The sequence below is a fragment of the Chelonia mydas genome, chromosome 2, assembly GCF_015237465.2.
Source record: "Chelonia mydas isolate rCheMyd1 chromosome 2, rCheMyd1.pri.v2, whole genome shotgun sequence".
Classification (NCBI taxonomy): domain Eukaryota; kingdom Metazoa; phylum Chordata; order Testudines; family Cheloniidae; genus Chelonia; species Chelonia mydas.
Window position 1 is genome coordinate 210,846,045 of NC_057850.1, and position 24,619 is coordinate 210,870,663.

At 40.8% G+C, this 24,619-nt stretch overlaps 1 protein-coding gene across 9 annotated transcripts in view; it reads right to left on the bottom strand.

Annotated features, from left to right (window-relative positions):
• The window catches only part of PHF14 (PHD finger protein 14), a 298,225-nt gene that overhangs the window by 79,217 nt on the left and 194,389 nt on the right, over positions 1–24,619 (bottom strand). For 7 of the 9 annotated variants that reach the window (XM_037890608.1, XM_027827236.2, XM_037890605.2 and 4 more), the window contains one exon: positions 14,568–14,685. In XM_037890608.1, the coding sequence (XP_037746536.1) occupies positions 14,568–14,685 (118 nt within the window). Of the gene's footprint in view, positions 1–14,559; positions 14,686–22,034; positions 23,355–24,619 lie in introns of those variants that run through there. The other 2 variants (XM_037890609.2, XM_007064891.3) reach the window with 2 other exon arrangements.

Genomic DNA, 24,619 nt, shown 5'->3' on the forward strand with positions numbered 1-24,619 from the left:
GGCCTGTCTCCCAAGATTTGTGAGAGTGTTGGGTCATCCTTCAGGATAGGTTGTAGATCCTTAATAATGCGTTGGAGGGGTTTTAGTTGGGGGCTGAAGGTGACGGCTAGTGGCGTTCTGTTATTTTCTTTGTTAGGCCTGTCCTGTAGTAGGTGACTTCTGGGAACTCTTCTGGCTCTATCAATCTGTTTCTTCACTTCCACAGGTGGGTATTGTAGTTGTAAGAATGCTTGATAGAGATCTTGTAGGTGTTTGTCTCTGTCTGAGGGGTTGGAGCAAATGCGGTTGTATCACAGAGCTTGTAGACAATGGATCGTGTGGTGTGGTCAGGGTGAGGCCTGTACGTAGCTGGAGGCATGTAGGTAGGAATAGCGGTCAGTAGGTTTCCGGTATAGAGTGGTGTTTATGTGACCATCGTTTATTAGCACTGTAGTATCCAGGAAGTGGATCTCTTGTGTGGACTGGTCCAGGCTGAGGTTGATGGTGGGATGGAAATTGTTGAAATCATGGTGGAATTCCTCAAGGGCTTCTTTTCCATGGGTCCCAATGATGAAGATGTCATCAGTGAAGCATAAGTAGAGTAGGGGCGTTAGGGGACAAGAGCTGAGGAAGCGTTGTTCTAAGTCAGCCATAAAAATGTTGGCATACTGTGGGGCCATGCGGGTACCCATAGCAGTGCCGCTGATTTGAAGGTATACATTGTCCCCAAATGTAAAATAGTTATGGGTAAGGACAAAGTCACAAAGTTCAGCCACCAGGTTAGCCGTGACATTATCGGGGACAGTGTTCTTGACGGCTTGTAGTCCATCTTTGTGTGGAATGTTGGTGTAGAGGGCTTCTACATCCATAGTGGCCAGGATGGTGTTATCAGGAAGATCACCGATGGATTGTAGTTTCCTCAGGAAGTCAGTGGTGTCTTGAAGGTAGCTGGGAGTGCTGGTAGCGTAGGGCCTGAGGAGGGAGTCTACATAGCCAGACAATCCTGCTGTCAGGGTGCCAATGCCTGAGATGATGGGGCGCCCGGGATTTCCAGGTTTATGGTTCTTGGGTAGTAGATAGAATATCCCAGGTTTCCAGGGGTGTGTCTGTGCGGATTTGATCTTATACTTTTTCAGGGAGTTTCCTGAGCAAATGCTGTAGTTTCTTTTGGTAACTCTCAGTGGGATCAGAGGGTAATGGCTTGTAGAAAATGGTGTTGGAGAGCTGCCGAGCAGCCTCTTGTTCATATTCCGACCTATTCATGATGACAACAGCACCTCCTTTGTCAGCCTTTTTGATTATGATGTCAGAGTTGTTTCTGAGGCTGTGGATGGCATTGTGTTCTGCACGGCTGAGGTTGTGGGGCAAGTGATGCTGCTTTTCCACAATTTCAGCCCGTGCACGTCGGCGGAAGCACTCTATGTAGAAGTCCAGTCTGCTGTCTCGACCTTCAGGAGGAGTCCACCTAGAATTCTTCTTTTTGTAGTGTTGGTAGGGAGGTCTCTGTGGATTAGTATGTTGTTCAGAGGTGTGTTGGAAATATTCCTTGAGTCGGAGACGTCGAAAATAGGATTCTAGGTCACCACAGAACTGTATCATATTCGTGGGGGTGGAGGGGCAGAAGGAGAGGCCCCGAGATAGGACAGTTGCTTCTGCTGGGCTAAGAGTATAGTTGGATAGGTTAACAATATTGCTGGGTGGGTTGAGGGAACCATTGCTGTGGCCTGCACATCCACCAATGTGATATATGCCATCATGTGCCAGCAGTGCCCCTCTGCCATGTACATTGGTCAAACTGGACAGTCTCTACGTAAAAGAATAAATGGACACAAATCAGATGTCAAGAATTATAACATTCATAAACCAGTCAGAAAACACTTCAATCTCTCTGGTCACGCGATTACAGACATGAAAGTTGCGATATTACAACAAAAAAACTTCAAAACCAGACTCCAGCGAGAGACTGTTGAATTGGAATTCATTTGCAAATTGGATACAATTAACTTAGGCTTGAATAGAGACTGGGAGTGGCTAAGTCATTATGCAAGGTAACCTACTTCCCCTTGTTTTTTCCTACCCTCCCCCCCAGACGTTCTTGTTAAACCCTGGATTTGTGCTGGAAATGGCCCAACTTGATTATCATACACATTGTAAGGAGAGTGATCACTTTAGATAAGCTATTACCAGCAGGAGAGTGGGGTGGGGGGAGAGAAATCCTTTTGTAGTGGTAAACACCCATTTTTTCATGCTTTGTGTGTATAAAAAGATCTTCTATACTTTCCACAGTATGCATCCGATGAAGTGAGCTGTAGCTCACGAAAGCTTATGCTCAAATAAATTCGTTAGTCTCTAAGGTGCCACAAGTACTCCTTTTCTTTTTGAGATCTTGACAGATATTTATTTATTTATTTTTAAACACCCCCATGTGGTGAGGGGAGCGGATAGTGTTAGCCCTATTTTACACAGAGGGAAAGCAGGCACAAAGAGATTAAGATCAAAAGTATCCACTAATTTTGGGTGCCCAATTTGAGACGTCTAGAACCTGATTTTTCGAAGTTATTTAGTATTACAGATTGCACAAACAACCTTAATTCTGGCATATCCTCATTTCTAAGTGCTTGACTTTGCAACCTGAATAATCATAGAAACATAGGTTTGGGAAAGTCATTTAGTCCAGCGTCTTGCAGTGAGGCAGGATGGAGTATACTTAGACATCCCTGATAGATATTTATCTAATTTGTTCTTTAAAATCGCCAATGAGGGTGATTCCACAATATCCCTTGGTAATCCATTCCAGTAATAATTATTAATTATGTTATTTTAACATAGTTGTGTGTAATAGCTTTTAATTCAAGCTGAACACCCCCACCACCATCCCTGAAATCTCATCATGTGGAATGTAGTAACTAATAGCAGTCATCATCTACATGGACCAGCACTAGAGGGGGATAAGATACATACTTTACCATTGGGTTTTACAGATATTTGCTAACAGCAGTGGAATGCTGGACTCAGGAGACCACTTTTGCTGCTTTCCCTCTGACCTGTTTCTGGCACAGGCCTGTCTCTTTCCCCTACCCCTGGCTCCTTATCCCAGTCCCACTCTCCTCAAATAGCCAGTCCCAGTCACCACTCTTCTGGCTTTTGATTACATTCCCAGTCTTCTTGTCCAGCCAGACCCAGCTGCCCCGTCCTGGCTTCTCATTTGATTTGTTTCATTCCCTACTCCACCGGCCATCAATCATCCCCATGTCCATGTTCATCATCCACACTGGCTCCCAGACCCAGTCTCCCACTATTAATTCCTTTTACAATTTCAAAGTCCCACCCACCTATCTCCTTGACCCCTATCTCTTTACCCAGCCAGTACCAGTTTTCCCCTTACACCCTGACTCCTCATCAGAACTATTTCCCTCCATCCTCCCAACTTCCTTCCCCAATTCCCAATAGTTTTCAGTCCCAATCTCCTTGCCCAGACATTTTTAGTCTCACCCTGTGGCTCCCCCCCCCCCCCCGAAACCAGTTTCTCCCACTCCTAGTGTCCTTGCACCGTAAGTCCCATCCTCCAACCCCAGCTCCCAGTCCCAGTTTCCCTCTTCCCCCCATCCCCAAATCTCCAGTCCCAATCTTCCCCCCCAAGCTCTTTGTCTCAATCTATTCCCCCAACCCATTCTCCCCAAGGTCTGGTTCTTGTCTCCTTTGTCTTTAGTTCAGGTGGCTTCCTCCTCCATGCTCCCTGGGCTCAACAGGGGGGTGTCACTAAGAGCACAGGAGAGATGGGCTCCCTGCTTTCTAGTTCCAGTGCCCCGACCTGGACCCAGTATGGTCCAGAGCAGCAAGGAACTACGACAGGGAAAACTCTGTTCAGCCGTGATGGAATCTTCAGGGAATTTAGCTATGAACATCTAAGAAGTCTCTAAGAACATCTAAGAAGCATCCGAATAGTGGTTTTTCACAGCCTTATTGCTTGTCTAAATTTTGGTGGATTTTCACAGGAAGGGCAATAGGCACACACCTGACAAAAGGCCACTCCCTTGCCAAATTTAAAATCCCATCTCCAAAGCATGGGGGCATTAGAGTTTTTCAAAGAAAAAGTAGCTGTTAAATTAAAATAACAACTTCTTTTCCCCTAGCATCATTCTCAGAAAAGGACGAGTTGTTTTGGGTGAAATTTTCCAAAAAAGTTCAACCTGAGGCAGACACCCAAATTTCAGCCCAAACAGTTAAAGGTTGGCAAAAATGTAAGCAACTGAAAACAGAGTCTTCTAATGGGATGTGTCAGGTAACTTTAATAACAGTCAGTGTTACACCCCCTCCCCCACACATACACTATAAAAAAAAGTATTCCTGTTCATGCATTATGAATTACATTACAGATTTTATTTATGACCATTACTAAGTCAATCTTTCTAATTTATACAAATTGTTGATATGAAGTCAGTTTGCTTCCCTCTTGCTAACTTCATTATCTTTAAAATAAAAGTAATGTACATTTCTTTCTGTGGTGTACTTTACATATTTTAACTGGCACTTGTTTTGATTTTGAATTTTCTATTATGGCTGGAGAGGTTAGCATTCTGGAGGAATTCAAAACAGGTTCGTAACACAGTACGCTGACACAAGATCTTAACATATGATGTTCTAATTGGTAGTATAGTAGTTGATAGTTCATTTTATATGTAAGTTTTCATAGCAAAAAGTGTTCTTGTCCACCTAATTTAACTCTGCATTTTACATTGTAATTAGGATAAAATTCCATAGGCTAACCAGATATCTAAATCACTAAAAAACAAACAAACAAAAAACCCAACAAAAAAACCCCCACCACTTCTCTTTGGATGAGCAAACTGAAAGTTTGAAATTAAAATGAATTTTAAAACACAACTCATTTAAATTTTATATTTTTAATAAATTTTCAAAATGGAAGAAGATCAGACATTCAATTTCTGATATTACAGTGTCCAGTTAAATTTGCTTGTTCCCTGTACTGAAGCAAGTCACACCTTAGAGAAATCACCCTGCTCAGTATTGGGACACAGGCAAAATCCTTCATGATTGCTTTCCAATACAACAGATGAGCAGAAAATGAGCCATTTGCTCTGGCTGGTGTGACATGAATTTGTAGTTCCAGAAAATATTCCATAAGGAATTTAGATGAGAATTCTATGCATATACGTTCACAATTTACTTCCACTGAAAAAGTGCAATAAAGTAGAAAGAGGAAATAAAAATAAACTAAAAAAAGGCTCCAGGCTATGGCAGCTCAACTTACAGCAGTCAGATAATGACCTGTCATGTCCACTCTGCAACTTTTCACAAAATAGATCTTAAACAAGGATGGAAAAGGAACTAGCAAAGTCATTTTAACTATCATGATGTATGTGTAAATCTTTTGCTATACTGGTCTTTTACAAAACTTTAAACTGGGAGGATGTACAGAAGAAGAAGGGTAATGAAATATTATGTAACTCCCACTACTCTCATCTAATTTTTACAAAGAGATCTTGTACCTTAAAGAACTAGTGTTTAGACCAATCATATACTATTCTGGAACGCAAAAGAATTTGTTGTTTAAAAGAAGCTTCTAAAAGTCTCTCTCAATACCATTATTCTAAAATACTGGAAATTTTATGATTTAGGGCACTGAGATTTGGCAGTATTGGAAGCACAGAGTAATCCTTTTCCAAGGGAGGTAGGTGATGTTATTAAAATGCTAGCTAATAGGTTTATTTCAGCTTTCATGTGAGGTAACAAAAACAACAATGTTTCTGAGATGAGAAAGCTTGTCAGACCTCAGTGGTGAGCATCACCCATTCCATAAAAGTGACAGGCAGTATTACCGGCAGAGAAGATGTTGCCCTCAAGCCCTGCAGCAAAGTCGCTGTCTGTCTATTCTCTGACAGACAGGGTAATATGGGAATATGTTACATTGGTGGGAAAATAACTGACAGGATTGCTGGAGAGTCTTGTGACATATTATGAGCAAAACAGAAGTAGCCTACAAAGTGCTTGTGACAGAGAGCAACTTAAAGCATATGTTTATTACCATCACATTTCATCTTTGTATTGCTTCCATCTGCAAACATTCAGTAATATCTCAAAAACTACTTTTATTGTTAGGTCAACATGATGTCACCATTACCCAATTTCTAAAACTGGAAAAAAACCAAAACGGTTACCTACCTTTCATAACTGGTGCTTCGAGATGTGTTGCTCATGTCCATCCCATTGTAGGTGTGCGTGTGCCCACATATGTGGCCGTCTGAGACTTTTGCCTTAGCGGTATCCATAGGGCTGGCTGTAGCGCCCTCTGGAGAGCCGCACTCATGCCACAGTATATCAGGTGCTGCCGGCTCTGTGTCCTCTCAGTTCCTTCTTGCCGACGACTCTGATAGAGTCAGGAGGGCGGGTAATGGAATGGACACAAGCAACACATCTCAAAGAACAACAGTTACACAAGGTAGGTAACCATTTTTGATTCTTTGAGTGCTTGCTCTTGTCCATTCCATTGTAGGTGGGCTCAGAGTTCACAGTCTCGCAGACTGGAGCACTGCTCTGTGGAAACCAGCATCAGCCCGACATAGTCAGTGCATAGTGCGAAGCAAACATGAGGATGGACGTGGTCACGGCGTGGCAGATTTCCTGGATAGGCACCTGAGCGGCTCACTTGACTAGGGCGCAAGCATCATGATCGCTGGTGGGGGCACCTTTGCCAGCTCATAGCAGTAGCCGATGCAAGAAGTGATCTAGGACAAGATTCTTTGGGTAGACACCGGGCAACCCTTCATCCGGTCTGTGACAGCAACAAACAGTTGTGTAGATTTATGGAACAGCTTCATCCTCTCTATGTAGAAGGCCGGTGACCTCCGGACAGCCAGAGTATGCAGCCTGCATTCCTCATCTGTAGTATGAGGCTTTGGGCAGAAGATCAGTAGGTATATGTCCTGACCAGTATAGAACTGGGAGACACCGTGGACAGAAAAGCCAGGTGTGGACTCAGCTGGACCTTGAATAGAAGACTGTATAAGGCAGTTCCAACGTGCGCGCCCTGAACTCAGACACTCTATGGGCCAAAGTTATAGTGATCAAAAAGGAGATCTTCCAGGAGAGAAGCAGAAGGAAGCAGGAAGCCAGGGGCTCAAAGGAGGGCCCCGCGAGCCTGGACAGCACAAGATTCAGGTCCCCCTGGTTCTGGATATGCTGGTAAAGGCGCTCCAGACCTTTCAGGAACTGTGCTGCCATGGGATGGGAAAAGACCGACCTGCTGTGAAATGCAGGATGGAAAGCCGAAATGGCTGCCAGGAGCACCCTGATGAAGGACAGAGACATGCTCTGGAGCTTAAGATACAGCAAATAGTCCAAGATGTCATGCTGGGGCTATAAGGATGACCATTGCTCTGTCTTGCTTCACCTTGAGCAGGACTCTGTGGATTAACGGCACCGGTGGGAAGGCGTACATCAGCGCTCCTGACCACGGAATCAGGAAGGTATCCGACAGGGAGCCCTTTTCCCTGCCCAGCACAGAACAGAACACATGGCATTTCCTGTTCTGTCTGGATGCGAACAGGTCCACCTGGGGAGAGCCCCACCTGTGGAAAACTAGGCTGACCACCTCGGGATGGAGCAACCATTCGTGGCGAGATGAGAAGGTTCTGCTGAGTCGATTCGCCAGGACATTCTTGGCTCCAGGAAAGTGGGTGGCAACCAAATAAATAGTGTGCCGCACACAAAAGTCCCAGAGGCTAAGCACTTCCTGACAGAGGGCCGAAAACCTGGCACCACCCTGCCTGTTGATGTAGTACACTGTGGCAGTATTGTCCATCAGGATTTGCACCACTTTGCCTTCCAGGTGGGGCAAAAAAGCCTGGCATGCCAGGCGAACCGCCCTGAGATCTCTGACATTGATATGGAGGCCTAGGTTGTGTTGCAGCCAACAGCCCTGGGTGTTGAGCTCACCCAGACAGGCGCCCCAACCCAGATCTGACGTGTCCAAGACCAAGACGAGCGAGGGCAATGGGGTTGCAAAGGGAACTCCTGGCAGCACCGACCTGGCATCCTGCCACCAGTCCAGAGAGGAGAGGACATGGCTCGGCACCATGACTACTCAGTCCAGGGGTTGCCTGCTTGGAACGTACACCGAGGAAGCCACGCTTGCAGGGGCCTTAGATGAAGCTGGGTGTGACTTACCACATAGGTGTATGTAGCCATGTGGCCCATCAGACACAGGCACATGTAGGCTGTGGTGAGCGGTTGGCTCTTTATGTGACCGAACAAGACCATATAGCTTAAAAGCGCGCTTCTGGTAGAAAGGCCCTGGCCTGCATGGAGTTGAGAACTGCTCTGATTAACTCTGTGCCTTGAATGAGTGTTAACATGGATTTTTCTGTGTTTATTAGGAGACCCAGATCACTACAGGTGGAGCGTACCAGATTGAGGCTCCTCTGGACCTGCTCTGGAGACCTGTCCTCGATGAGCCAATTGTTGAGATGGGGGAGATTTGGACCCCTTGATGCCTCAGGTAAGCCGCCACCTGCGCCACGCATTTTGTGAACACCCTGGGGGCCGAGGACAGGTCAAAGGGTAGCACTGTAAACTGGAAGTGGCGCCCCGCCACTAAGAAAGGCAGGATACATCTGTGTCCTGGGAATATGGAGATAGGAAAGTAAGCATCCTTCAAGTCAAGAGCAGTGTACCAGTCCCCCAGATCCAGGGAAGGGATGATGGAGGCCAGGGATACCATGAGGAACTTCAATTTCCTGAGTGACATGCTGAGGCCCCGCAGGTTCAGAATGGGTGTGAGTCCCCCTTTTGCCTTCAGGATTAGGAAGTAGAGGGAGTAGAACCCTCTTCCTTGCATATCCTGAAGAGTCTCCTTCATGGCCCCCAGGCATAGGAAGTTCTCGACCTCCCGAATGAGGAGTTGCTCATGAGAAGAGTCCCTGAAGAGGGACGGGGAAGTGGGGGGACGGGAAGGAGGGGCAGCCAAAAACTGCAGGGTGTAGCCCCGAGCCACTATGTCCAGGACCCAACAGTCCGACGTAACCCACAACCAGGCTGAGTGGTAGGGGAAAAGGCGGTCGAAGAAAGGGCAGGAAGGATCCGGACAGTTGGCTGGTGCATCACTCCTGAGTGCACCCTCAAAATGAGCGCTTCTGGCCCCCGGGGGCTTAGCCAGGCCAGGCTGTGCAGGAGATTGAGATGACGAAGGGCAGCAGCAGTTAAACCCAGTGTCCCTTTTTCTTGCAGGCCCCTGTCGAGGCTGCCACTGTCTAGGTGGCGGAGGAGGCCAGAACGGCTGCCTGGACATCTGACGAGTGTGCATCCCCAGGGAGCGAAGGGTTGACCTCGTGTCCTGCAGGCCATGCAGATGTGTATCTGTTTGGTTGGAAAATAGGCCAACACCATCAAACGGGAGGTCCTGGATAGAGGCCTGCATCTCCCAGGACAGGCTGGCGGTCTGGAGCCAGGAACTGCACTGCATGACCACGGCTGAGGCAACCACTCGGGCAGCTGAATCGACTGTGTTCCAGGCCATCTGGAGAGAGCACAGGGCTGCTGCAGTCCCCTCTTCCACCAGGGTTGCGAACTCCTGGGCCGCCCCTGGAACATGGAGTCCTTGAACCTGAGGAGGGAGTCCCACAGGTTAAAACTGTAGCAGAGGGCCTGGTGGTTTGCTACCTGAAACTGGAGGTTGGCCGTAGAATAAATTTTTGACCAAACAAATCCAGTCTCTTAGTCTCTTTATTTTTAGGGGTGGAGCTGGTGGGCCCCTGCTTGTCCATTTTGTTGGCTGCTGACACGACCAATGACCCTGGTGGCAGATGAGTGTACAAGTACTCGAACCCTTTTGCAGGAATGAAGTACTTCTTTTCTGCCTTTTTAGAGGTGGGCGGGATGGAGGACGGGGTTTGCCAGATGGTTTGGCAATGTTCAGAACCCGCTCGTATACTGGCAGTGCGACCCAGTCTCAGGAGGATGTGGAGAGCACACTAAATAATGTGTCCGTCTGCTCCTCCATCTCCTCCGCCTTGATGGCCCAGTTGGATGCCACCCTGTGGAGCAGCGCCTGATGCTCACAGAAATTGCCTGGTGGGCTAGCTCTGGAAGGCCCCGCCACCGCCTTGTCCAGGGAGGAGGAGGATTATTGGATGACCGGGGGAGGTCTGGCAGTGTACTCACCTGTTGGTGCGGGAGGCCTTGGGGTGGGTACCGGATCCTCACCCATGATGGCCGCCAGGACATCCTGCACTGAGCCCGGTGCCGTGGGTACCAGGAGCACTGCCTTCGGCCTGTCTGACGCAGCAACTGAAGGCTGGCAGGAGTGGGGCACTGACATGACGGGAATGCCCCATGCATTCCAATAAGGCCATTGGGTCAGCCACTGGCTCTGCTGCCAGGTCGGCACCGATGTCACAGATGCACCCTCTGGAGCCCAATCATGTTGCCTGGGCAAAGGGCTGAATTGTGCCTCCAAGCCTGAGACGTTGTCACCCTCTGGCGACCAGGGCAGGGTTGTGGAGGCTTGAGTCTGACAGCTCACCATCACCACCGGAGACCGGTGACGGGAACGGTCTGAATGGTGCTGGGGGTAGGGGGAAGCAGTGCTGTGTCGAGGAGTGCCCTCAAGGTCTCCGTGACTGCAACCGACTGTGCGATGATGCAACCGGGGCCAGGGAGATCGACGATGCCTGGGCGAACTTTGGCGCAACGACGGGGATCAGGAGCACGGTACCGACAACTCATAGTGGCGAGCTGGAGACCTGGGTTGACGCGGAGACCAAGAATGTGGCGACCTAGGGCTCTGTCTTGGCTCTGTCGAATGGCGGTGCTCGCCTGTTTTGTGCAAGGCCTTGCCAGCAGGCTTGACCTTATGGGAAGTCTTAGCTGGTTCCATAACTGCACGCAGTGCCAGCTTCAGTGGAGGTGCTCTCAGCTCTCCAGGTGCCAGGGCCTTGGAAGAGGTTGACAGAGCCATCGATCTAGGCCCTTTATCGCTCCCCGGAGTTGGTGGCGGGCCATTCAGGGAGAGGAACTCCCCAAGCCCGAGCCCTTTAGAGGGTATGAAGTGGGCGTAAGGCCCGAGCAGTGTCCTTTGCGCAGAGCTCCTTGGTTGGACTTGGTCGGTGCCACCCTCTTACTCTTTTTCTTCAGCACCGGCAACAGGGATTGGTGCCAGGAGGACCCTGGTGCTGGAGGTGTGCTGCGCACCGAAGTTGAGGTGCTGGGTGCCAGTTCTGGCCACGCCAGCTCCAAAGCTGGGCGCAGGGCAACCTGCATCAAGAGTGCCCTAAGACGGTGTCGCACTCTCTTTGTGTCTGCAGACGAAAGTTCTAGCAGATGCGACAGCGCTCCTTTATATGGGTTTTCCCAAGGCACGGTAGACAACTCTTGTGCAGGTCACTAACAGGCACAGGCATGTTACACGAAGAGCAGGGATTGAAACCAGGAGACTAGGGCATGCCCCCGCCAGGGGAAAAGTCCCCACTGGGACACTACCTAACTAACATTTAACAGGTACTTAAGAACTAACTAACAAAGATTAAACTATTTGCAGGTAAAGCACATGGCTAAGCTAGACGAGAAACTGCTGACCACTTGCAAAGCAAGGGACAGAGGTACTCCCACTGACTACCACCGGTGGTAAGAAGAAACTGAGAGGGCGCAGGGCCGGTGGCAACCGATATACCGTGCCATGAGCATGGCACTCCCGAGGGCGCCATAGCCAGCCCTCCAGGTATTGCTAAGGCAAAAGTCTCTGATGGCCACACACGTGGGCACGCACACACCTACAATGGAATCGACATGAGCAAGCACTCAAAGAAGAACTATAATTAGGAAGGTAGATAATGTAATCACCTTTATTAGGACAATAAAATCATTATGCAACACCTCATGTATTATAACTTCACTTTTTATTGAACCAATAAGTACCACATAATCTATTTGTCCAATTTTTTTCTAGGGCCAATACACCTAAACACTCGTTGTCTAGGAAAAGTTAAAATTTGTTTATCTGAATTAACATTCATACTATAGTGATTATTTAAATTGAATTTAAGCAGATGAATAGCAAAGGGAAAAATTAAATTTCCTTTATTACTTTCCATTTGGAAATATTACTTTTTAAAGTCTGATTTCTCCACTGAAGGGAAGAAGACTGCATTATTGTCTTCTTGGCAAATGCTGAAACGTGCAATCCTATTTCACTGCTGTAATCCTTACAGGAAACTTTGCTGTGACATACCAAAAATTGGATTTAGTGGTTGAGTGAGAGATTGAAAATGCTTGTGGCTCAAGTCTGCTATTCATCCAAAGGTCAGACAGAGTGCAGCAAACAATGCCAGATTCCTTACACTGTTCCTGCCTAATGGACTTGTATTCAGCCCAGAAGGAAGACCCCTTCCTATTGGGAGAAAAAGCCCTAGAATTCGTAAGTATTTATTGGATGTTGAAATATATGCAGGGTATTATGTGTAAAATATATACTATAAAGCAAGACAACAGATTGAAATTGGAAAAGAAAGAAAACATTAAGACTTTTAAAATTATTTTCATATAAAGGAAGGACTGTACGAAAAGTTTAATTCAGCTAACATGATCTTGTTAGACACAATGTAGCATAACAGATGAGAGAAAAATATGGTATGCTAAAAAGAAAGACATCTCTTAATATGGACAGTAACATAGCTTTTTTTCAATAGTTTCTTTACACTGCTTTGCAAGAAAAAAATTCTTTGTTAAGTAACTAAACAAAGCCACAAGGAGTCCCCATAAGACAACTTTCTCAGTATCTATCATATTCATCATTTTCTCATTCAAATATAATTAAAATTGGCTATGTTGAAAATAGTGCAATAACTCAAACTTAATTGTTAAATATTAATTTTAAGAATGGGTCTTTATGAATTAAAAATGAAAACCAGTCTCAGTAATAAACATCTTGTTTGGTATATTTTTAAATGTGAAGTAATCCTTAATATAAGTACAGTAAATATCTGTGGTCATTGTAGCTTGTAAATTCAATTTTATTTTTTCAAAACATTTCATCTTACATCAAAATATCTAAAATTTAACACACTTTACAGAAAAATAATGTTGAATTAATTTTCATGGTAAATTATTCAGCAAGCATAGCATTTTATCTGCATAGTTTGGCCAGCTACGCCAAATACACATTTGGAGTTTCAAAAAGTGCCCTTTTGCAAAAACACTGAAAAAATAAGAGGCAGAACATTTTAACTAATGTTATAAAGAAACCCTTTTGGTTTAAGAGGTGACAGGAATTCAATATCAATTATAATTCACTCCAGGAGTGACCATTGTATTTAAGTGGTATTCAAGAAAGACTGCTTGATGTCCAAACTATAGTTGACAGCTAATTTCCAGTGTCCATCTTTGTATCTTCTTGAGGAAGAATGATTTGATTAACGCCCAGCAAAGCAAAATATTTTATTTTTCCAATTGTAAAAGGACACCAGCAACTTGAAAATCCCATTTGTGCTTGAAAATTTTATATCTACTTTAGTTATAAATAACTGTACACCTAAGAAAGATTATTAGAAGCTAAAGAAGTTAGTAGAAAAAGATCCTCTATTTTTTCTGTTTGTTAACTTTGCGTGTTTGATAGCATTTTCTTTATAGTCCACTTCTCTATGTAATCAGTTATTCGGTCACTTTATCTCTTCCCGAAAATACACTGATAAGCAACAACAAGCAGCAGAAAAGCTTATGAAATTAACCAATTTTTTTTAAAAGTTCTCTTATTTTAATGATGCCCTATCAGCAAATGGATATTTTTAAAATTAGTCACTTTAAAAAAGTCAAGTTGACAGTGTCTCTTTAAAGCATCCAGGGGGTGCTGGCAACCATGCCAACACTAAAGAAACTAGTGTTCAGGAAAATCTTAATAAACTAAACCAAACCCAACAAAAAAATCCTATGTCGTTTGCAGGATAACAACACAGAAATGGATGATTGTTGGTAGCATTAATATAACAAAGTTTCAGTCGTGAGAATTTTAAGTTCAAACAATTTTAGAATGTCATATCTTACAACTATCCTTCATGCTAACCTAATAATGTCCCTCGCAATTGATTTACATTGGAAAAAACGAAACAAAAAAAAATGTAGACTTTCAAATCTTTCATAAATACATTTTAAATGAATTTACTATTAACCATGCCTTCAAAGGTTATGGTTTACATTATTAAAATATTAAAATATCTGACTGCTTATAATGGGGCAAAGAATGATATGGTATTTTAACTTAATACTTTGGACTTATATATTTTGGGGGTCACAACCATAATGTAAGAAGAAAATAGTTAAGAGGAATAAGAAACTCCCCTTTATCGAGCCAATTAACACAATTTCCATTTTGCATTTTTCTCTCCTTTAGTTAACGTCAAGATGAAATCCTTGCAGTGTGACCTTTAATTGTGTGGATTTAAATGTCTGTTTCCCAGTGCAGATCTATGCAAAATGTTCCAACACAAACTCAAGATGAGAAACTATGCAATGATTTGCTCAAAAAGGCTGTCCAAAACCAGAACTCCTCCTCTGAGTTTTCACAGACTGAATTAACTTACTTTAGAGGAAGTAGAATCACACTCTTGACATATCCATCCATAGCCTGTCTGTTTTGGAGATTTTTTCAACGGAGGGTCCAGACAACCAAAATGGTAGCAGAGTCTGCATTCATCACACCTGCAGGAGAAACAGATACATTGTGTTTCTTCATCAATTAAATCAAGCACACACTTTGGGGTAGTTCACCCCATGGAAAACTTACCACCAAATCTCTGAATCATTAGTTTGGATTAAAACAGACATTTTCAGGAAGGGTGATTTACATGTACACTCACACATTTCAAGTATGTTTCTATTTAATTTGGAATATTCTCATGGAGAAATGCAGGAGGCAGCTATGTATTTTCTCTATATTTATGATTTGCAGAATTTAGTACACTTTCCGGCTAACAAAACTTTTTACATTATGAATCTTCCATAATGTCTGCCAACATATCTAGAAATTCAAAAATGTTTACAATTGCAGGAATGATTTTTTAAAATAGTGACTTTGTAACTAATAAATAAAATCTGCACAAAATATTCAATAATGTGAGATTCTTTTAGTAAGAATTTGAAAAGGTTATTCAATTAAAACATTTTGCTGTCATCTTTCACTTATAACTGAAAAAAGTCTACCCTGTACACATCATAATTCTGAGTTTATCAACAAGCTTTTTGATAATGTTTTGTGCCATATACACCCTATAGACAACAGCCTGAAACATCGATCATAAGTATTCTTTGTTCAGACATTCTTAGTCTACTGCCACTGAAGAAGCATTTGCTATACTGCCGTGCTTAATGAAAGGAGTCTTACATCAGATAGTACAACAATATGCTCAAGAGGAAAAAAGAATTTAACAGCAAATAATAGAGATTCATACATTTTATTGAAGTGGTTGTCTTCATCACTTTTTTGCATACACTCTATGATCTTTTGTTCAAAAGGGAAAACTTTTTGAAAACTAATTTTGTCAGATTCTTTTTATTTATTCCATTTAAGTGTCTCAAATGTTTGAATTAAAGCCTCATCAGCCAGGAAATCCACAAATAAGAAGCTAGCAAAAAACATTTAAGAAACCCCCAAACTCTTGCAAGGTGCAGAATGCAGAATTATTTTTTTAAAACATAAAAGGTACAGTGTGCTACTTATCAGACCAAGAATAACAATATATTTTAATAAATTATTAACAGAACACAGAGTACATAACAGAAAGAGGATTAAACAAAAGGAATGCACTAAAATATTTGAAAAGGAAAACGCCATATAAAAAAATAACCAGTTTGGGATAGTATTTGGTTAACCTAAACAAGTATTTTTCTAGCATAACTGCAGAGGGTGCACATATTCAAACTTATTTTCAACTAATTTAATAAATACATTTCAAAAGGACTCTATTGGATCCTAAAATCTACAAACATGAGAATATTAGTCATTTTAGTACAACTGATACAGATTCTGTTAGCAGACTGCTTAGTAATAGCACAGCAATACGGGAGAACAGTTGTAACAGAAATGTTCTGTTTAAAAGAAAACAATCTTTCCTCTTCAAAATCATGCTTTAAAATCTCTAATTTGGAGGGAGGGGAAACATCTTTCACCCAGAATGCCCAATATTCTGATTTTACTTTAAGCCATGTTTCAAAAGTCATCCAGTAAACCTACGTAAGTTGAGTTGAAATTACCATAACATTATGAGAGAAGATACAGGTTTCAGGATCCTAAAGCCAAGTTTTGTTCTTGTATTCAATTAAATTTTCTTTTCAAATCAGTTTATTTTGTCTATAAAGAACAATATTCTCACATTCTTCTTGCATATGTATATACTAAATTAAAAACTTCAATATAAAAGTTTCCAGAGACTGTTTGTTTGTTTTATTTAAATATATATACAAAACTAGTGAGAGCATGTGGATGATGAAATCATCCTCATATACCACACACCATTCAGATGTGAAAGTATCAAGTGATGCATATTTACAAAATGATAACCATAAATTGTGAAACACTGCTTTTATATTGTTTTTATAAAAATATATTATTGTACAGTAGAACCTATATTTGATCTTTTAAAAATATGAAAATAAAAGAGCTCCCTTAGGGAAAAGAGCATAGTAAAATGATAAATGTATTGTGCAATGATAGGTAAATTAAAATAAATTTAGCTGTTTAAAAAAAGATGATCTTCTAGGCACAAAACTATGATTATCCCAATATCCTTTCCATTGATTCCAATGGGAATTTGACCATCGACTACTATAGCAGCAGGACTAGACTCTACCAATGTTAATATGGTGAGATGGTAGGATACAGAATACATTTCTGGTACACCATACCTGATAAAATGAAGGATCTACTAATTAGAATATTTTACTACTGGACCATCTGCCTGGCAGCACTGTCGTGTGATACATTTTTGGTGATTGACCTTCAAATTCTTGGAGAAAAAGGGACAGCTCACACACATTTCAGCTCTGTAAAGAAAACACTTGTTCCTGCTCGATGAATTATAGTTTAGCACTGGCACCAGCACTGGAGGAAACCTGGTCAGTTATCATATGCCTGTCAGTTGGGTTACAAAGACAACTGGCAAAATGAGTATTAAGGTCTGCAATATGAACCACATACTATGATCTAGGGTCCTAGTCAAATGTGGAGATGGAAAATGTACTGTCAGATCCAGAAACAGAACCTAAACAAACTATAAGATGACTTTGAAACTTTAAAGTTATGTGAATTTGTTGGTTGTGAAAGATGCCAAGTTAATAGCACCGGAACTTTGCAGTAGTCATGTTCACAGAACAGGTGGAGAATAGATACCAACAGTGCACGCTTCCCTACACTACCTCGAGAAATGTGCCTCAGACATGATCTTGTGGGAACTCTGAGGTGAATAGATAGTTAAGTACTTGGCTTATCTGCTAGGGTTATAAACAAGAGTTTATAGGGTTATAAACAAGCTGACTAGCACACTCTGCTTTCTATACATGTATAATATTTGTTTAGCAATGTACATCCTCCATAGTTTAGACCGGGGTGCCCAACCTATGGCCCATCAAAGCATGACATAAGGCCCTGGGCATTCTTCAACACAATATACCAATGACTGATTCATTAGCGTTTTGTCATCTTTACATCATTTTAGTTTATACAAGTGTGTAAATAGACAACACTGTACGTAGAAACAACCTATATAAACACATATGAAACAAGCTGAACTTAAAATATAAATCAATACAGGTGACTTTAAATCTTATTAAAATATATAGAAATCTATTTGGTTCACACAAGCTTGTGCTTAGGTTTATGTGGGCCTACTGTGTAATAAGGTTGGGCACCACTGGTTTAGACAAAATATTAACCATATGAATCAAAGGTCAGATTTTCCAAAACAGGCATCCACATTTTCACCCACTATTTGAGGGGCCATTATATGCCAAAGTGCGTGATCTAGGGGTGCAATTAAGTACTCAGTGGTCTAGGAGTTGTACCCAGAACTTTGTGAAAACAAAAAATGGAGATCCTCTAAGTGTAGGCTAAAAAACAAGCTCCTGGTGTTAAAATAGCTTTAACTGATATGATGCTACCTATTATTGTCAATGCCTTTAACAAGATTCAAATCATGTTACACAACAAAATTAGGAAATGCTTTATTTTCCATTCCAAAAAGGAAGGCAGGTAATTGATTTTCTAATTTTACATGGAGAAAATAAGGTAGATAAACTGAGGAAGGAAGGTGAAAATTTGTAGTAGTTAGGTTAATAAGTTAAATAATAAAGGAAATGGTAACAATTGAAAGGAAATATTGTTCATATGTAAAAAAATATAGAATGGAGGTCAAGAATCTCCTCACAGCCAGAGGTTGATTAGACAGTTCCATACCTGAAACACGTATGCTTTGTTCTTTATTAAAGTGATCTCCATCTGCTCATGCCCTTGGAATTTTTTTAGCAGTATAGCCTGCTGTGTTCAAGCTCCACATAACTCTGTATTTTTCCTGTTCATAATTAACTAATTATGCTCTAATCAATAGTGTAGATCCTGATTTTACAATGTAAATCAGATAAATGAGATAATGGCTGGGGGGTCAATCTCATTTTATTTACAAAGCTCAGCACACATCCAATTTCATTACCTCGCATCTACCTGCACAGGAGGGAATCTTATCAGCTGGCCTGCAGAAGTCTTAGAGTGAGCAGTGGGGAAAAAGTCCTTTGCTTTTATAAAGGAACAGTGGATGCAACGCAAACCCATTACAGACACATTTGTAAGTCACCACAGTTAATATCATATAAATTTACAAAGAGCTGACTCAGGCAGAGTGAGAAAACCTATTTTGCATTCATAAGTCAGCAGTGCCCATCTATAGCTGTAAAAGTAATTACCTACAAGTCCCTGAAACACAACATTAATAAGCTAATCTTTAAATTCAACTTCACATAGATGCTTCAGAGACTACAGAAAATCTCTCTCACTTAAATGCGCATACCATTGCACATTTGTCTACAGTGTCGTGCAAAAAGGTACCATGTTAAAGAAAATTGTACATATTCATCTCTGAGGGTAAATCTATTTTATGGGAGGAGGATATACAACATTGCTAGAGCATGAGACAAATCTTTTGAGATAGAGGGGGCCTATAATACAGTCATTCCTCAAGCAAAATTCCAATAGATTCAGTCTAGAATTTTACAAACAATAAACTGTCAAATAAATGACTAGCCTGAGCTCTACGTTCACTCCACCACCCATCAGTTCAGATCTATAACACTCCTTCTATTCCAACACCACGGGTGTATTTAACTGTCACAGTATGCTGTCTGGGTTCCCCTCTGCATTGGCTTATTCTGACCCCATCTCCTAATTAGGCGTTCCTAATACTACACACAGTGTGAAGGACAAACCTCCTTCCTCACACACTAGGCTCTCCTGCTTGCTGACTCAACATTTAACCTTAAATCCATGCCTGCCCAACACCGCTGGACCTCTCCGGAGCAGAGGCTCAAATGTGAACATATGTGCTACGTTTGTGATGTGCACAAACAGAGACTAAACTAAATCTGACAGTTTTTCACTTATCTAAAGCTGAAGTTGAACCCAGGATCCAGAGGTGAAAGGATAGTATCTTCTAGATTGCACTATCAAGCCGTATGTGTTCATTTTCCTTACCAAAAAAAAAGGAGCCCCAGAAAAAATAAAATACTTTCATCATGCAATATTTATTGGACATTCTGCTCTTTAGACAATGAAAAATGTGGAAATATTTTCAATGCCTGCATTCCAAAATCATTATATTGCATAATCATGCAACCCTACTTCATGGGTTCCACTGAAAGTGACTTTGGTTTTGATGTGATCTGTAGGTTTAGGTAACATGCCCTTCTTTAAATAAATACAAATTATGGGTCAAACATAAAAAAAGAAAAGGAGTATTTGTGGCACCTTAGAGACTGACGAATTTAAACTGGTTAGTCTCTAAGGTGCCACAAGTACTCCTTTTCTTTTTGTGAATACAGACTAACACGGCTGCTACTCTGAAACCTGTCATAAAAAAAGAAAAGACAGATTACACAACTCCAACTGAAAGTATACAGGCCATATCCACAGCAGCCCTTCGGCTCCTTTGTAGTGATCAGGTAGAAACCTGCCCCAATTAGGCAGCTGGGTATGAGTAAAAAGAAAACAAGCATACATCTATCATTTGTATAGTCAATTCCACTTAAAAAAAAAAGTTGTGTTTATAACCACGCATTTTAAAAGTAAACATCTAAAAGCAAAGAAAAATCATGCATGTGACTACCTTCACACAATTTTGGAAAGCTATATTTTGTTTATTTATAATGTAAGACTCCCTAAATCGTCAGGGACACAAAAATCTCTTGTCTGCTTTATGTAACAAATGAACTCAAAGAAACTATTAAAAAGCATTTACAAATTAAAATGTAGAAATACCAGCAAAAAACCTGCTTCAACATATATGCAAGTTAACAGCATCCTTAGGGCAGAAGTGTGTGTTCACTTTTGTTATGAGGCAGCTGTGGTAAACTGTGCAACACACTATGGGTTCCCAAAACAAATTATATAGGGAAATTCCATAAGTACATGCACACACAAGGGGAATTAAATGTATAGATACAATGTATATGTATATCTCTATGAGCGTGTGTGTCTCAAATATACTGGGATTATAAACTGTATATGATATATGCCTATTGTATGAGACCTGCTTTTATATTATTTTTAACCTGGAATGAGTAGTTCTATGAAGACAGAGTGCTAGAAAGATACATACTACATATTTCTCCTTCTGGGAGACAGAGGAAAGGGTAGTTGTATTTTTGTTTGTTTTGTATCCATTAAAATTAGACTCTGGAAACTCTTGTTTGTTACAGACAAACTATGAGCAGGTACTGTACTAAATTACTTCTCCCGGTCCTAACCTGCAACATCCACACTACTTCAGAAGTTTGGGCATTTCAGAAGTTCAAACTATAGTAATCAACTGTACTCAATTGCATGGTGGTTGTGAACTACTGTAAGTGTCCACTAAGGATTAGAAGATCACCACTGAACATTTCAAGATATGAAATATGCAATATTTTACCCAGGTTTCCAGAGAGGAAAAGCAAATGAAATAACTCACTACATGATAGAGAGTTATGCACCTTACCAAAATAAAGCCGCCACACAACACAGCTGACAAGAAGTCATTATTCTACCTTCCAATGTTTTCATGTTTGCTAATCACCAATGCACTTTACTCATTCCACGTGAGACTGTAGCATATATTTCAGCTAAATTCAGTGTTTGCTAGCTATAAAATGGTTGTTGTAAATAATGATTAACAGAACAGTCATTTCATAAACATGTACCTGAGTATCTACAGTATTGATGATGCTGGACCAGTGGAGGATGATTGCGGAGAGGGGCATCAATGGAAAAACACAGACAAAATTTACTGTCTCAGATTAAGAAATTTAAGTAATCTACTACTAAACAAATGAAAATTTAAGGTAGCAAAAATTAAAACCAGGAAGTGGCATTCACTGTCTCACATTATGTCTTCAGAGAGAATAAAAGAATGCTGTACTGGGAACTGGAGTTGGTAACACAAAGGCTAATTATTGACCATATGTCACAGTACATTTGGTTTTCCAGTAAGATAACGTTAAAAAAAGGTAATTAGTAATTCCTAGCCAGACATTAAGTAAGGGCCTGCATCATACATGATGAATTTTTTTCCTATTAACAAAATGGCTAGATGTAATTTTCTCTAGTCACCTGTGTTTCTGAATTCTCCAAGAGTTGCATCTAAACTCTGTCCTCTCTTATCTAAAAGGGCCTTCAGACTTGAAAACTGGACTCCCAAATACACATTTCTTCATTTAGGAGGAGCTCTGTGTGTGCCTTATGGCTAAAGAACATTTATAAAATGTTAAAAAGAAAATCTTCTTTTGACATTTTTTCAAAACAGTACAACTTGTTAGACACATCAAGTTAATTTTATTGAACATAATATCCAAACATGAGACGCCCTAATAAGATATGACTTTTAAATTAGTATACACCAATTTGTATTTTTCTCCTATCACTTAATACAGCATGTATCTTTTTTCTTTTATGTTTAAAATTTATTTTCAACTAAAAATATAACTTGATGGATGACAAAACCCCCCACCATAGATCAAGAAGTTCCAAGATGATATGTTGCAAAGTTACAAGTATGATTACACTTGAACAGAGTTTTTTCCCAAGCAAGTTCAAGATGAAACGATGGAAATGTCTATATACTGCTGCTGTAGATTTAAGAACTTGATCAGTATAGTTTGTAGACCAAAATATTATGTCTGTATCTATCTGGAGGTACATGGACGTAGATGAAGATCTTTCAGATGGTATGCTGTGTGATCAGTTCTTCATTCATCCCCAACTTATATAGCAGTTTCATATTTAAATTAGAAAAAACAAAAAGAAAAACCAAAACATACCTTGACCTGAACACCACAGTAAAATTAATCCAAATAAGACAATATTCAAATTTTCCTGTTTGTCTCAGCAGTGATCCAGTAAGCATGGATATTGATATATTTCTATTCACTCGAACATTTGAAAGTGGAAACAATTAGCTCATGCTAATAAGCACAAAATCAATTCTTCTGCAGCAAGGCTATTATTTCAAAATGAGAAAGTGTCAAGTGTTTTACAGGTCTGTTATTGCCACTGTACGGAAAATAATCCTTTTACATAAACTTCTATCATATTCCACAACACAGTATTTATATAGGAATATTCTTATTAAACTGCATATTAGTAGAGCAGCAGACTGATGGCAAAGCGTTGATTTTTTAAATAAATCAATACCACCACAGAGGAACATACAGTATTTAAGTCCCACAGGTTTCTGTCACTCTTCAATGAATCCAAGCACTGTATATCATCATTTGTCAAGGAAGCACAGGGGAACAAGACATTACTTAACAGGACAATTCTGACACAACATTTATCTGGTATTTTCCAACAATGGATATATCAAACGTTCCTGATTAGTGCAAAAAATGCAGGCAAATTAACTGCCTTGTCAGTCCAAGTAACAAACCAATCACTTACATTCTAGCCAAACCTGACAAGCAAACTCAACTTTTTGTCACGATAAGCTTATGAAAAAGACAAGATAGCTGTTCTCCTTTACTTTATGTACTCTATTGAGAGTTTTATCCACATTTTAAAATCACATTTATAAAAGAGGTTTCCAGGATTGCCTCCGAGGATGAGCTGTGGTAGAGTTGTGTCTCATGAAGGGTATCTACACAGTAAAGTGATAAGAAAAGAATATTAACATTTAAGATCATAGCAGCTCTGCTCTGTGTCTTATGAAACATTTTAACACCACAGTAGATTTAAATAATATGTATGGTCAGATCCAAATAGATAGTTTAAGAGTAATGTCATACACGAAAGCCTTTTTCTTTTCTTAGAGTCCAAACTGCAAACTGACTTGGGTTAAGTGTAGCATCCTTTTTGATTCTTTGCTCAGTGCAGTTCAAAAAGAAGAGAAGACTGCTTAGGTTTTTGATCATAAAAGCAATGGCTTAGTTAAGACAGACAAACATGAGCATGCAAGATAGCATTTCCTCATAGGTGGAACTCTAAGTAACAATACATGACACAGTGTGCAGATAAACTAGATGCTTACACTTCTTGTGTGCATTGTTGCAGTTGCAGGAGGGTGTTTGTTTTATAGAAAAAGTAACAGAAAATAAGCTTATTTACTTAATTTTTACTAAACATCCACTCTCAAGACAGAACAAACCCTTTCTTTAAAAAATAACCGCTTTCTATTCAGAAGTTGAGGTGCTTAAAATACATTTAGTATCTCTTTTAAAAAATACTGCTTACATTACAAGTAATTAAGTGGAAAGTGAGTAAAAAAATGAGATTGTGTCAAAGAAAAATTACCACTTAAAGAAAAATAACAGGAATGGTGTTGCAGTTTTCGAGCAGCAATGTTCATTTAATGTTGGATTTAGGGGTCCATTCCTTTGAAGAGCAAGCAGTAACGTATGTAAATACACTCCACTTCTCCCTTCATCTTGATGAACTGAGACATGGTTAGATCCTAAAATTAGCTGCACCCATCCACAATGATTTTACTATTTAATGAATTAAGTTTTAATAACGAGTCTGCACATCATACATTACTGATGTAAAGCCAAACCAAGGCCACAAAAGGAGTACTCTAAAGGATCTGCAGAGCAGGTCCAAGAAGCCTATGAAGAAAGTATATTTTAAATACGTTTTTAAAAAAAACTATGTACACTGTTAAAAGGCACTGGGTGAAAGATCTAAACAGTGTATACCTCGGAATAGCAAGACAGCAATTCTGTAGTAATTTTCCCTTAATGAAAAATGCAACATAATGAATGTTTGTTACATATACATTAACAAAGAAAACTATTCCATTTAAAAACAAGCTTTATACTTCCTACTCTCTAATTTCATATTTACAGTATTTCCAAAATTGGGCTACGTCAACATTTCTTTCACATCAAAATGCCTCTACCTAATTTA